The sequence below is a fragment of the Aedes albopictus genome, chromosome 1, assembly GCF_035046485.1.
Source record: "Aedes albopictus strain Foshan chromosome 1, AalbF5, whole genome shotgun sequence".
NCBI lineage: Eukaryota > Metazoa > Arthropoda > Insecta > Diptera > Culicidae > Aedes > Aedes albopictus.
The window spans coordinates 39725934-39741876 of record NC_085136.1 but is presented as its reverse complement, the minus strand read 5'-3'; the positions used below and the strand labels follow the sequence as shown (position 1 = coordinate 39741876).

At 44.5% G+C, this 15943-nt stretch overlaps 1 protein-coding gene across 1 annotated transcript; it reads left to right on the top strand.

The window, feature by feature from the left end:
- The first annotated feature begins 2937 nt into the window (after positions 1-2937).
- LOC134284833 (cathepsin B-like) lies at positions 2938-4084 on the top strand. The gene has a single exon (XM_062844162.1). The coding sequence runs from the start codon at positions 3050-3052 to the stop codon at positions 4082-4084; it is 1035 nt and encodes a 344-aa protein (XP_062700146.1). The 5' UTR covers positions 2938-3049.
- Positions 4085-15943: the final 11859 nt, after the last annotated feature.

Sequence of the window (15943 nt, the reverse complement as noted above, 5' to 3'; positions counted from 1 at the left end):
TGTTCTCAGGGTCGTATCAGGGTTATTCAGGGAGTTCCAGGGGTCTCAGGGGCACAACAAAGAGTCACAAAGGAGTCTCAAGGGGTTCCATGGTGCTTCAGGGGCGCTTCAATGGGTGTAAGGGACGTTTCAGGAAGTTTCAGAAACTTTTCAGAGCTACCAGGTGATATCAACAGTGTTTCAAAAGGATCCCAGAGGGTTTCAGAGGGCACTGGGAGGTCTCAGAGGTTTTATGGGAGTCTGAAAAACGCCGCAGGGGGTCTCATGGGACTCCAATTAACTCAATGGGTTTCAGGGGCGCTTGAAGGGGTCTCAGGGGCGTTTTAGGGAACCTCATGGGAACCCAGTGGAGCTCAGGGTATTTATGCGGGTTCCAAGGGGCCTCTGACACGGGCAGAAATGTTGTCTGATTGACATAACTTTTACCATAGTTCTCTCAAGCCTTGAAGATATACTTGGCACAATTGCTTCAAATGGTTGATCCATAATGATTTGATGTCTACATCAAGCATATGTTTCATTTAAATCAACGTCATTGAACACCAACCATCAAATGCTTGAACCAAGCATAAATGTCATTACTTGAACCCGTGTTGATCGAGCCTCCTGCCTGCCTGCTTATTCATTATGGCGGCGATTGTTCAAAGTGACGACGGTGACATTATCGTTAGGGACAATGGAAATTCGCGATTTCGCGGAAGCCGCGAAATCCGCGAAATTGGGTCTTGACCGCGAAATTTGTAATATCCCACGAAATGCGAAATTTTATACCTATGTTCTTATCAGATTTTCATCAAATTTGTTACTTTTTTGATCAATTTTTGATTACGCTTCACAAAATTCAAATAAATTTTTTATTTGGCCTGCAAAATTCAAGTCTTTCTCAACAAAATGCTCAAAAATATGAGTCCGCGAAATTGCCGCGAAATTCACAATGGTAGCCCGCGAAATTTGAGAAATTTTGCCGCGAATTTCCATTGTCCCTAATTATCGTTTTATTGTAACAGTTTTTCTGAATAAATCGTTCCCTGCCTGTCTCTGTCCGCTCTGCTATAATCAATTTTCGTGAAGATTTCAGCTTCAGGTAAGTGTGCCGCCGGTAATGGGTGCATGAACTCGCAGGCTCATGATGTCTGTATTGTTTTCCAGGTGCAGCTAGTAACCGTACACAACCAATTCAAAGATGACCCAAAATGCAGCATCCGTAACACCGACACCAGATCAAGAGTCAGCAACCAGAATCAACACCTTCCTGTTGGGACCACACGGTTCGGCCAAGAGAACCCAATCTCCATTGATAAAGGAGAATTATTGCGTGTTCCATTTGTCGAGCGGGAATTGCTGTTGGGTTTAAGCTGCACAAGCCGTAGAATTTTGACGACCTGGTAGAAAAGTGCAAGGCCAGACTGGCTATCGTGGTTGTTTGGATTCGACCGCAGTCTGCTGGTGTACCGTACCACCACCAGTTGTTTGATCCATCCATCAGTCCAGCGGCCGGTCATACTACGGAAAGTTCATCCCACCGAAGGTCTCAATGATGAACAATGTGACTGAGAATCCTTGATGGGACACAAGTGGACTTAAGCCGTGACCGACTGCTACGTCCAGAGTGGACTGCACTTCCGGGTCGCCGCCGAAAGTGCCGCGCGATTACATATTTGGGAACATTAATTAAAGAAACTTAAGGAAAATAAAAAAAAGGACTAGGGAAATAGTTGCTATCTGAACGTTCCTGTAATGGTCGTATTTAGTGGAATATGTTACAAATAGAACATATTGCACTAAAATACGACCATTATAGATTTGTTAATCCTAAATTAAAACTCATTTAAACAATTTTTGTGTATGCTTAAAACAGCTTAAAACAATCATCTGATACAGTTGGTTGAAGCCTCATGATTAGAGTTAAATTTAGCATAAACATGCTTGGATATACCATGAGAATAAATGAGCTGTCAAACGATCAACAATAAATATTGTTGGTGGACGCATAATATGGTTGAGTCAACCATACTCCTTGCTCTAATCAGTAACTGATTGAACTGTTCATCAATTTTGATCATTTCAAGCTTCTGTAATGCTTCGTGCTATGATATTATGCGTAATACAATCTCAAAAAGGGATTATATAAAAGACAGTGCACAAATATGCTTGTTCGCGACCGAAATATGATTGACATAACTTTATATTTTTCTCCGTGGAGGTGCTTCAGGGGTTCTTTTGAGCTTTTTCAGGGGTCTTAAGGGATTTCACTGGGATTCCAAGGGATTCCAATAAAACTTTGGGGGGTTTCAGGGAGTTCCAAGGGTTTTCATGATAGTTGCAGTTATCTCAGGGGCATGTCAGGAGATTTCAGGGGCGTTTCAGGAGGTCTCAGGGGCATATCAAGAAGCCTCAAAGGGTTCCAGGGGCTACCTGGAGGTCTCTAGAGCGTTTCAGAGGGTTTTCGGGGGTTCTGGGGATCTCTGGGGCGCTTCATAGTATTCAAAAGCTTCTAGAATCTCCGCAATTCCGTTGAAATAACACTGATGCCCTTAAAAGGCTTATGATCTGGAAATCCTATGTAAAAAAAAACCTGAAGCCCCTTGGAACCCGCTTTTTGGGTTCTCTGTGAATTTCCTGGAAACCCCCTTGGGCCCATCTCAAATGCCCAGAAGTAAGACTTGTTCTCGCGAACTAAGTTTCCTCATTAAAGACCTGACTTAATCCATGCCCTTTTTAATGTATGCATAAAAAAATGTCATAAAAAGAGTTGCCATTGTAGGAGCTTCATTTCATAACGCGAATCAGTTTAAGCGCGCTGCGACGGATTTGGCATTACACCGCAAAGAAGAAAACCTTTGCATAATACACCTCATGCGAGAGCAAAGACTGTTGGTGTGCATAATCTATACCGCAGCTGATAAGGTTCCGTTGAACCGTATCATCAGTGATTTTAAATCTCACAAAACACAAACTATAAAAGTCCAATGCCCGAACCCAGTCCGCACAAAGTAGCTTTCCGACTTCGAACGTGAAAACACTTTCACCCGCGGGCAGTCGGATCAAGATGAATCGTTTCATCTTGATCGTCGCGACGTTGGCGGCGCTCAGCGTCCCAGCCATTCTCGCTCAGAACTACAACTACTTCCCTTTCAACAGTCAGTACCGTACCACCGGGTCCATTGCTTCGCAAATTCGGAACCTCACCAGATCGTGGGTGGCTGGTAACAACACCCTGCCGCCAGCGGCCTACTACAAGGGTGTCCTGTACGATCGTCTCGGGGAAACTCGTTTGGCTCCGGCGATTTTGGTAAACCCGGAAGACATCGCACTGCCGGATACCTTCGATGCCCGTCAGAAGTGGTCCATGTGTCCCAGTCTGAACGTGATCCGTAACCAGGGATGCTGCGGTTCGTGCTGGGCCATTTCGGCCGCCTCGGCCATGTCCGATCGGTGGTGCATCAAGTCCAAGGGTAAGGAGCAGTTCTCGTTTGGAGCCACCGATATGCTGGCTTGCTGTCATGCTTGCGGAGACGGTTGCAAGGGAGGATATCTGGGTCCAGCCTGGCAGTACTGGGTCAACCAGGGTGTGTCCTCGGGAGGTCCGTTCCGGTCTCGCCAGGGATGCCATCCTTATCCGATCGACGTGTGCGACGCGTCCGGCGATGAAGCTGACACTCCCAAGTGTTCCAAGAAGTGTCAATCGGGTTACAATGTTACGGACGTCTGGCAGGATCGCCGCTACGGTCGAGTGGCCTATTCGATCCCGGCTGACGAGCAGAAGATCATGGAGGAGATCTACCTGAATGGGCCGGTTCAGGCTGCGTTCATGACCTACCAGGATTTCCACGCGTACAAGAGCGGAGTCTATCGGCACGTTTGGGGTCACATGGCCGGTGGTCACGCCGTCAAGCTGATGGGCTGGGGTGTGGAGAACGGCATGAAGTACTGGCTGGTGGCCAACTCCTGGGGTGAGGACTGGGGAGACAATGGTTTCTTCAAGATCGTCCGAGGGGAAAATCACTGCGGAATTGAGAAGGACGTCCACGCTGGTCTGCCGAGCTTCAACAAACACTTGGAGTTTGAGGGAATCCATTTCTAGGTGTGTGAAATCTAAGATGACAATAAAAACGTATCTTTGAAAGCTCTTTTAGTGTGTACAGCTATTAATTTGTTGATGACAAAAAGCAGGTGCACACGTATTCCGATAAACTTGGTTCATGAGGGCTCAAATAACATTCTGATGTCGAATGGACTGGAGCTGGATGAGGTCACGAGAATCATAATCATAAATCTGAAATGATATTGATTAAATGTTATGGAGGTTCTCAAAACCTTCACGAATTTGAAAAATTCTCTGGTATATTTCCTTAACGGCTTTCAAAGCCGTGCTCTTTGAAAGCGGCCTCCTAAAAATTTGATTTTCATCGATACTTATCCAGCTAAAAGGATTGACTCCAAATTACTGATAAACCAGTCATCTCATTTACAGTAACTACGCAACAACTACCCCATCGGATTCAATTTTACGTCACTTTTATGATGGAACCAATGAGCCGAATAAAACAAAACTCAAACAATCACCTTAAGGGCATTTTTGTTGCCTCCGAAAATAAAGGACCGGCTCTGGGTAGTAAAATCCGAAATAAGAAAATGGCAAATAAAAATGATGTAAAAATTTCCTAATCCCCTCTTCTTGACAGCAAAAGTTGTGACCACTCCCGTGTCCCATGTCCGCCGAAGCTGTTGTTGCTGTTGCTGCACCCTAACATAGAGGATCTTCGTCTTTCCTGTGCTGCACCCGTGTGCAAATGAAAATAAACAGTTTCATAATCGTAATAACCTATAAAAAGGAAACCTTTTTTTCTGTGCCTTCAACGGCGGTACCGCGGCGAAACAAAAGGCCTCCTGTCGCGAAAGGAAATTGGATCATTCCTATGCCCAGCAACAGCGGTGTGACATCAAAGTTTCTTTCCATTCTCCTCCAGTGGAATAAAGTGTTAATTTTGATTTTGCGACGTCGTCCTCGGCCGGTAACCCTTCAGCTTTTTGAAGGTTTTACGATCGGAAAAATGCTTCGTTTATGATAATATTTGCTTTATTAAGAAAGAAAAGTTCTTTAGGCTCGGTTGTTGATGTCATTATCGTCAAAGTCCTCCGTGGATGAATGGAAAAATGCAAATGATCCAATAAAAACGAATCCGTACCGATTTTTAGCATGACCAGCAGGCTGAAAAATAAGTAAATTTCAAATGCGTTTTATTAAAACCGAGGTGCGGTGGTGGTGACACCAACGTTAAAGGAAGTCGATTTCATCAACTTCAGAAAGGCCGAAAAACCAATTTTTGGAAAGTGAAATCCCATAATGACACGTTTCACCTCCTAGCAGTTCTCCTAGAACAACCGGGTCATCAACTCCGGAAACCGCAACGAATCTAGTTCGGTACCGCCCCCTCCTAGCGCATACGGTAAATTCAGCTGCAACTGTCGAACAATTTAGCTTTCAATTGCCACCTCCGCGTCCTCCAGAGATCCTGGAACAGAGATATCAAACCGCACGCTCACCTGTGCTGAAACCTGTAATCAATCATGGACGGGAGCTGGAGACCCACGTGTCAGGCTTCCACGCGCGCCGTGGCGGTGGACACTGCACTGCTAACCTGTAATTTGGTGGCCGAAAATTGTTGCACCTTTCGGGAATTGACCACACGCCGCATCGAAAAAGCTGATTGTTGACCGACATCAGGCACACAGTTTCCAAGATGGTCATGTCACGGAACATTGATTTCAAGGATGGATAGAGCTCCTACCATAGCAGCAAGCAGCTCAGAATTGATGACTACTCTGCAGTTCTATGCATAGTTATCCCATGTTAGAAACTACAGGGTGCGGCAGGAAAAAATGCGAAAAGTTCAAGGCACTATTACACGCTAAATATGGGATATATATGACTATTTTTTCATGACAGTGTATCAGTCAATGTCTATATTCTAGCACTGAAAAATAAAAATGAACACATTTGATGTTTAACATGTGATAATGTAAGCCTAATAAACGGATATCAATAAACTGCGCGCCCAATGGTCATTAAACAAAACGACTATAACAGTAACAAAATTAGCTCAAATTCGATGAACAACCAGACCACACTGATCCAGAGCCATGTAGTTTCACATACCAGATGAAATAAGTACATATATTTGATGATATTGTAGAGAAAATCAAAATTTTTGTTTTATCAGATGCGAAATTTAGCGACCTGTGCGATTTTCTGCGGTTTGAAAATTCTGGTTGTCTTCATCTTCAGGCGCCGCCCTGTAAAGGTTAGTGACCAAAATGGGAAATTTTTTAATTTACTTTTCAGAAAACTAGCCTATTATAGATCATGGAACGTTGAAACATAGATTGGTTAATGTCAAATGGACGAAAATGAGGTTTGAAGTTGAAAAACACTTTCGCATTTTTTCCTGCCGCATACTGTAGAATCTGAGATAAACGCAATCAAAGTTTTAATACGTTGTTTGTTCTCAATAAGTTCTCAATAAATTCTCTATAGATTCGCGCCGAACCCACCTTGTTCTAGTACTGCAATTGAGTGCTAGATGGTAGTAGTAGTACTTGAAAAGAGTAGCATATATTGAATACTTGAAAGTAGTAGTAAGTAGCTAGCTTTCCTAGAATTATAAATTATAAAATAAAATCATTCCAAGTTGAAATCCCAACGAATAAAGTGGTCCAAAATTGTATCCAACGTAATCTCCAAAGTGAAATAAAGTAACAGTTAAAGCTCCAGAAGTTTCCGTTATCCAAGAAGAAAATCTCCTAGTGGCGGTTAGTTGAACTTTGTGGACAGTGAAATAGTGCTTTAGCCGATAACACCACCTCCACACGGTGTAAGGCTACCCAACAGCCAGTGTCCGATTTTCATTCCGAAGCAATTTCTCCGGAAATCACGAACCTGCCCCAACATATTTGGTGCCGTGACCAGGATTCGGTTTCCGTTTCGTCATTGTGTCCGTGATCCGAGTGACCTTCAACCGCCATCGCGAGAAGACATCGCTATTGAAATTCCGCCATCATTTTCTACCGATCAACCGCCATTCCTCCGAAGAAGATTCCCGAGTGTTCCAGAAGATTAATACAAGGCCTATTGAAATTAGGCACACGGTACGTGTGATTCCACAGTGCGCAGTTATTATCCGCGGGTGCCTTGAGATTTTTCGATTTTCTTTCCACGCTTTCAACATCCGGCCATCGAGAATTCCCGCCAGTGAACGCAAGAGTTTTGCCCGTTTCCGGCCCACTCCCGCCGGTGAATAGAAGTGCCGTTTCCCGTTTCCCGCCCTCGAGAGTGCTACCGAATACCCAGAGGCCATTCCGTCGCCATTTCCGCCAATCCAGCCAACCCTCCATCGCCGAGAATCCGCAGTATCCAGAGGTGTTTTATAAGAAATACAAGGCATTATCCTAGCCTTGAAGAGGTTAGTAGTATTCCAAAATCCCCCACGCCATTTGTCCGGCTCTACCGGGTCTCTTTTGTGTGCATCCCCATCTAGAACCGCCATTTTGTTACGCCGTACCCCAACCGTTCCGTCATGGAGGAACAACGCCAGCTTCAGCTAACCAACCGCCGCACGACCCTCATGGCTTCACTGGGGAGAGCCGAGCAGTTTGTGTCCAAATATCAAGCCGACCGTGATCAAGCCCAAGTGCCGCTACGCATCGAGAACATCGACAACGTGTGGATGGGACTGGAGGATGTTCAAACGCAACTTGAAGAACTGGAGATCACCGAAGAAGGTAGGGAACAGAACAATCAAATCCGTTCCAAATTCGAATCCGTTTACTTCAAAGTGAAGGCTGCTCTAAATTCCCTCTTACCCGCTAATCCAATCCAAACTCCAAGCGCAATCCCTAACCCTCCCGCCAATTTGCTTTCTGGCATCAAGCTTCCGACCATTTCGTTGCCAGAGTTCGATGGCGACTATAATCAATGGCTGGCTTTTCATGACACGTTTGTTGCCCTGATACACTCTAACGCTGACGTCCCCGACGTGCAAAAATTCCATTATCTCCGCGCCGCCTTGAAAGGTGAAGCGGCTCAGCTGATCGAGTCGATCGCAATTAGCTCTGCCAATTATACAGTCGCCTGGCAGACGCTGACTACCCGCTACGCCAACGACTACCTGCTCAAAAAGCGCCATTTGCAAGCCCTCCTAGATTGTCCCCGCATGAAAAGAGAATCCGCCGAAGCCCTGCATAGTCTTGTCGATGAGTACCAACGCCACACCAAAATTCTCCGCCAACTCCAAGAACCCGTTGATCATTGGAGTACGATGCTTGAACATCTGCTCTGCATCCGCCTTGACGATGGCACCCTGAAGGCCTGGGAGGATCATGCTACTACCGTCGCTAACCCAAACTACACCTGTCTCGTAGATTTCCTACAGCGTAGGATCCGTGTTCTTGAATCGATGTCCGTCAACCACCAGTCGCATAACTCGCAAACGCCCGTCAATCAAGTCCCTCTCCACCGAAAGTCGATATTCCACAAAGTTGCCACCCACACCGTCGCCGAGGATCAGCCCAAATGCTATGCCTGCAATGAGTATCACGTTCTCATTAAATGTCCCCGCTTCGAGAAAATGAACGTGTCAGACCGCATGAGACTAATCGACAACAATCGTCTTTGTCAGAATTGTTTCCGCCACGATCACTTTGCTCGAAACTGCCAATCAAAATATTCCTGCCGACACTGCCAAAGAAGACACCACACCCTATTGCACACCACCCACAGCTTCAATGAGTCCACTCCTCAAGCACCATCATCGCGATTCGCCAATCAACCCATTCATTCAACCAAGCCGTCGTCGAATCGAAACAATGCTCCATCCACTACCTACACATGCGCGAGCTCCACCTCGCACGCAAACGATCCCGCACCGATCTCGAATTCCAACGTTTTGCTTTCCACCGTCGTTCTATTGATTATCGATTCGAATGGTGATGCTCATCCTGCACGAGCATTGTTGGATAGCGGCTCTCAATCTAACATAATGAGCGAGAGACTGTGCCAAATGTTGAAATTGAAGCGACATGTCGTAAACATCCCCGTCCATGGTGTAGGTGAATCAGCTTCTAATGTGAAGCACAGCGTCCACTCTTCCATTCGCTCCAGAAAGAACGACTTCCAGATCGACCTCGATTTTCTGGTCCTCCCTCGTGTCACAATAGACCTGCCCGCTGTGACATTCCCAGCCAGCAACTGGCGAATTCCAAGCGATTTGTTCCTAGCCGACCCCAGCTTCAACAAAACCGGAGCAATTGATTTGCTTCTGGGAGCGGAACATTTCTATAATTTTGTCAACCCTGGGACAAAAATCGAACAGGATCAGAAGCATCTGCTTGTCGAGAGTGTCTTTGGATGGATTGTCGTCGGAAGAAACCAATTTGCGTCCGCCCCACAGCCCACCGTATGCCATGTGTCCATATCAGATCCCCTCCATGACGCCGTTGAACGTTTCTGGAAAATTGAGGAAATTAGTAACACGCCCAACTACTCCGTCGAAGAGCAACAATGTGAGTCGCATTTCTCCGAAAATGTCACCCGCACCACCGAAGGTCGATACATGGTTCGCCTTCCACGTCACCCCGATTTTGATCACCTGCTCGGTGACACAAAGCAAGTCGCCATGCACCAGTATCTTTCACTCGAGAGACGATTAGAACGAGATCCCGATCTGCAGCAGGAGTACCAGAATTTCCTCTCCGAGTATAAATCCTTGGGTCACCTACGCATTGTTCCTTCAAACGAACCCGAACCTCCGCAGTCCTCCTACATTCCCCATCATCCAGTGGTGAAGGAATCAAGTACCACTACAAAGGTCCGAGTGGTATTCAATGGATCGATACACTCCACTACTGGCTACTCTCTAAATGATGCCCTACAGGTGGGACCAGTCGTGCAAGATGAATTGCTCACTCTCGTTCTCCGCTTCCGCAAGTACCCGATCGCACTTGTCGCCGATATCGAGAAAATGTACCGGCAGGTACTAGTTGACCCAAGAGACACTCCATTGCAAAGGATCTTCTGGCGATTTCACCCTGATGGCCCCATCGAAACCTGTGAGCTAATGACTGTGACGTATGGTTTGGCCCCGTCATCTTTCCTGGCCACTCGTACCCTGAAGCAACTACACCAAGATGAAGGAGAAAACTACCCGCTCGGAGGTCCAGCCCTGGTGAAGAGTTTTTACGTCGACGATTATATAGGAGGCGCCCAATCCGTCGGTGAAGCAATCCAAACACGGCAGGAGTTGGATGAGCTGTTATCCAAAGGAGGATTCAAGCTGCGAAAATGGTCATCGAATGATCCACGGGTGCTTGAAGACCTCGATCCATCCCAAATCGAAACCCAATCATTCCTGAAACTCGACGCCGACAAACCGATCAAAGCACTTGGAGTAGGTTGGGAACCCCTGACTGACAAGCTTCGCTTCGACACAGCCTCCGTCGAAATTAATGGTCCATCAACCAAGAGAGCGATTTTGTCCGGCGTGTCCAAGCACTTTGACCCTCTCGGCATTACCGCTCCAGTCGTTATTCGAGCCAAAATGCTGCTGCAGGAACTGTGGCTACAACCATGTGGGTGGGATGACGAAGTTCCCGATGTCATCGACGAGAAATGGAAGTCCTACTGCTCCGACCTGGTAAAACTGTCCACCTACACTGTTGATCGCTACGTTTTCCGTCCAAACTCCACAGTAGAACTCCACACGTTTGCCGACGCTTCCGAGCAAGCATACGGAGCTTGCACCTACGCAAGATCCACCGATCCCAATGGCCAAGTTCACGTCCAACTAATAGCGGCCAAATCAAGAGTTGCCCCACTCAAACGCCTTTCAATTCCACGCTTGGAACTATCAGCCGCCGTGCTTGCTGCTCGACTACACGCTAAAATCCTCGAAGCACTCGACATGTCCATCGATTCTTCCTACTTTTGGTCCGACTCGTCAGTCACACTCGAATGGCTGCGCTCCCCTCCACATGTTTGGAAAACATTCATCGCCAATCGAGTATCGGAAATCCAAACTACGACCAAAGGATCGGAATGGAACCATGTTGCAGGAATCCACAACCCGGCAGACCTAATTACGAGAGGAATGAAGGTGGAGGAGTTTCTGAGCAGTGATCTGTGGCACTACGGTCCATCCTGGCTGCGTCTTCGAAGAGAACAGTGGCCAATGTCATCAAAAACGGGCAACCTTCCTGACGACATTCTGGAGAGGCGAGTAACGGTGGCGGCCGTCCAAACCAGGCCAACAGTCAACGAAATTTTCCTTCGAACATCATCCTACCTGCGACTGCAACGGGTAACTGCCTATTGCCTACGGTTCATCAACGCTTGCAGACGACGAAGGTCATCCGATCAACCAGAAGGAAGCACCGTACTCACCGTGGAGGAACTGGCGCAATCTCGCCTAAAGCTGGTAAAGCTAGCCCAAGAGGATTCGTTCGCGGAGGAATTTAGGGATTTGGGTAAAGGGAAGCCAGTTTCTAAACGGTCCAATTTGCGCTTGTTGAGTCCATTTCTTGATTCTGACGGAATCATTCGAGTCGGGGGAAGACTAAACCTTTCAGAGCAGCCATACCACACCAAGCATCCAATCCTACTCCCCAGTTCCCATCCATTCACACGTTCTGTTGCTACCTACTATCACCTCAAACTGCTGCACGGTGGCGGCCGTGTAGCATTGGCAACAATGCGGCAAGAATACTGGCCTATCCAAGGGCGACGACTGCTCAACACCATCCTGCGACGCTGCTTTCGATGCACACGCGCATCTCCAACACCGGCAACGCAGCAAACAGGGCAACTACCACAGCGGAGAATAACACCGAGCAGACCATTCACCGTGACTGGCGTCGACTACGCTGGTCCACTGTACCTGAAGCCACCACACAAGCGAGCATCCACGATCAAGGCCTACGTTAGCATATTTGTTTGCTTTGCGACGAAAGCGGTACATATCGAGCTGGTTAGCAATCTCTCCACCGCTGCTTTCATTGCCGCTCTTCGCCGATTTGTGTCTCGCCGTGGTCGCCCAGCGCACATATACTCCGATAACGGCAAGAATTTTGAAGGAGCACGGAATGAACTGCAACTACTACATCAGATGTTGCACCGCGACCAATCAGCAGAAGAGATCGCCACTGTCTGCGCGACCGATGGAATCCAGTGGCATATGATACCACCGAAAGCCCCTCACTTCGGAGGGCTATGGGAAGCTGCGGTTAAAACGGCGAAGAAGCACCTTCACCGGCAGCTAGGCAACATCACCCTATCCTACGAGGACATGTCAACGATCCTGACGCAGATCGAGGCCTGCATGAACTCAAGGCCTCTCACACCGATGACCGAGAACCCGGACGATCTGGCGATCCTTACACCAGCACACTTCCTCGTCGGCTCTTCGCTCTCCACACTACCAGAAACTGACGTCACGACAATTCCACTCCACCGGCTGGACCACTACCAGAAGCTCCAGGAGAGAGTGCAACGATTCTGGCATCTGTGGCAGACGGACTACCTGCAGGAACTACAGAAGGAGGCCAAGCGAACAACACCAAACAACGCTTTCCAGACGGGAAGAATGGTTATTCTCGTCGATGAATCACTGCAACCTGTAAGATGGCCGCTAGCGAGGATCATCGAAGCACATCCAGGGAGCGACGGATTGATTCGCGTCGTAACACTGCAAACCAATAGAGGGACCATCCGAAGACCTATCACGAAAGTGTGCCTACTACCCTACGATGTTTGTGAACCTGAAAGCGAAGAAAATTGTTAAAAAATGTAGAAAATTTTGCTAAAATTGCATGCACGCTGTCGTGAGTTGAGATGACCAGACAATTGAATTGTTTTGACAGTACAAAAGTCAGAAATGAAATTAGAAATTTCAGGTGGCGGCGATGTTTGTTCTCAATAAGTTCTCAATAAATTCTCTATAGATTCGCGCCGAACCCACCTTGTTCTAGTACTGCAATTGAGTGCTAGATGGTAGTAGTAGTACTTGAAAAGAGTAGCATATATTGAATACTTGAAAGTAGTAGTAAGTAGCTAGCTTTCCTAGAATTATAAATTATAAAATAAAATCATTCCAAGTTGAAATCCCAACGAATAAAGTGGTCCAAAATTGTATCCAACGTAATCTCCAAAGTGAAATAAAGTAACAGTTAAAGCTCCAGAAGTTTCCGTTATCCAAGAAGAAAATCTCCTAGTGGCGGTTAGTTGAACTTTGTGGACAGTGAAATAGTGCTTTAGCCGATAACACCACCTCCGCACGGTGTAAGGCTACCCAACAGCCAGTGTCCGATTTTCATTCCGAAGCAATTTCTCCGGAAATCACGAACCTGCTCCAACATACGTTTTTTGCTTTTTTTCGACAAAGTGGTACTACGAATTGTGATTGAGTTTTCATAATACTGTGAGAAATCATTTTTTCATATTTATGCCCGATGTATTTTGAATAAAACATTTATACTTATATTGTATTTTTTTCTCGGACTGTTATGCCTACAAATGTGGTTCTGAATGCGAAATTTCTTATAAGGATAGTGAGTGGGTTAGTGTGTGTGAGATGCCCCAAGATTGAGTGAGTGAATCAGTTATAAAGCTTAGATCAGAGAGCTATTCCGTGAATTTGAGTATGTTAGTAAGAGAACATGTGAATTAGTGAGCAAGTGTGTATGAAATAGCGAGGAAATGAGTTAGTGAGTCAATGAGTGGAGCAGTGAGTTAGTGAGTTGATTAGTTCATAAACATATGAGATCTGTCGTTGGAGTAAGTTTATTGCTGAGTAAATAAGAGAGTTAGCCAGAAAGTGAGTTGTCAAAAGATTGATGAGCGGGCTTGTAAATGAAGGAGTTGATGAGTGAGAGAGTGTGTTAGTTTCAAAAAATGAGTTAAATAATATCTCAATGAGAGAGTGGGTTAATGAGTGAGTGAAAGAAAAAAAAAGTAATCTAGTAAATTAGAGAGTAAGTGATTTAAAGTGGGGGGTTTAGTGAATTAGTAATGAATAAATACGTATAAGATTAAGTGAGCGAGTGATATAGTGAGTTAGTGAATTAGTGAATAAGTGAGCTTGTTAGTGAGTAAAATGTGTGAAGCTTGTGAGAAAGTTAGTGAATCTGTTAAAAAATGAGCCTGCGATCGAGTTAGCATAATAGAAAATAAATGAGTGAGTTAGTGAGCCTGTTAGTGAGTAAATAATTAAGAAACCTAGTACCGCGGGCTCGCCTAACATTGGTCTAATATAAGACTAACTTGTGAGACTGTTATGGTAACTTTTTGACTTACTGATGTTGTTTCTCGAGTTCTTTCCTTGTCAAATATTTTACCCTTTGTACTTCAGGCCTATGTTAGGCATTTTTTGCTTTGAACTGTTAGACGCCTGTCAGGAATTGTGATAGAGCATGGTTTAATTTTCACTACGACAACTTTACTTCCATCATGAACGGGAACTACAGGGGGTGGCCAAAATGTTTGGGATAGGCAATTTTTATTCTCTCACAGAAAAGTTCAACATGATGTAACTTTTCATAGAGTGCATCGAATATTCTCAAACTTTGACTGTTTATTGACCTATTATATGTGCATCAGTGGTAGAATTTTGAGCTTGATTGGTTCATCTTTTGCGAAGTTATAACTGATCTGGTAAAACACTATTTTTAAGACTATCAATTTTTGAACTGTCATGTCTCGAAGACCAGTAAACCGAACCGAATAAAATTTTGAGCGATTATCAACAATATAATAATGCTTGAAAATTTATCAGAACATAGATACTTTTTAAACTTTGAAAAAAGTTATGATGGTTTGACATTTTCACCCATTTAGAGGAAAATAAGTAAAATTCACTATACTGCACAAAAATTACTAAATGTGTTCTTCCTTTAATCCAAATAGGCTCTAATATATCTTTTTATAGATATCTTATGAACAGAAGTAGAAAATCTTTGGATATTAAAAACAAAATTTTATGACATAGATGTTTAAAAAATGCATTTTTTCGAAAAAGATCCAAAAAATGTCAATCCATCATAACTTTTTTCAACGTTTTAAAAGCACCCATGTTTTAAGTGATTTTCAAGCATTAATAAATATATTGTGGATAAAAGTTCAAAATTTCATTCAATTTGATTCACTGGTCTCCGCGATATGACAGCTAAAAAATTAGTAGTCTCAAAAATTGTGTTTTACGAGAACATTTGTAACTTCGCGAAAGATTAACCAATCAAGCTCAAATTTGTACCAATGATGCACATATAATAGGTTGACAAACAGTCAAAATTTGAGAATTTTTGATGCACTCTATGAAAAGTTACAGCATGTTGAACTTTTTTATGAGAGAAAAAAAGTTGCCTATCCCAAACATTTTGGCCATCCCCTGTAGATGTGAGAAAATCAGCATAAAATAATCCGCAACCGGCTTCTATCAGTTCAAAGCTAAAAATACCTAACGATGAACAAGTTGCCAAAGTAAATAATAAAAAAATAATATCTATAAACAAATATTTCTCAAGACATGCCTTTGGGATGCCTAGAAAGATTTTTTGTTCCTGCCTACAGAGAATCATAAAAAAAAACTCACTGCAGAGTCTCTCAGGAATTTCTTCCGGGATTATTTAAAAAAATTCCTTTAAGAGATTTTGAACAAAAACATTTCTTCTCCTTCAAATATGTCATCGAAAATGTATTCATAGGTTCTTTTTGCATTTTCTTTGCAGATTTTTTTTTCCAAAGATTCTTTAGTTGATTCTTCCGTATCAAAATGTACCAAAAGGTATCAAAATGAAGTCCTAAAAATCCCAAAAAAACAACAGTGACTTAGAAAAAGGTGCTTTCGAATAAACTAAAAAAATCAACAACTTTTTGAAAATTTAATACTTCAATAGT

What these genes read in the sequence shown, in the direction of transcription:
- LOC134284833 (XM_062844162.1), top strand. Translation starts at nt 3,050, where the DNA reads ATGAATCGTTTCATCTTGATCGTCGCGACGTTGGCGGCGCTCAGCGTC.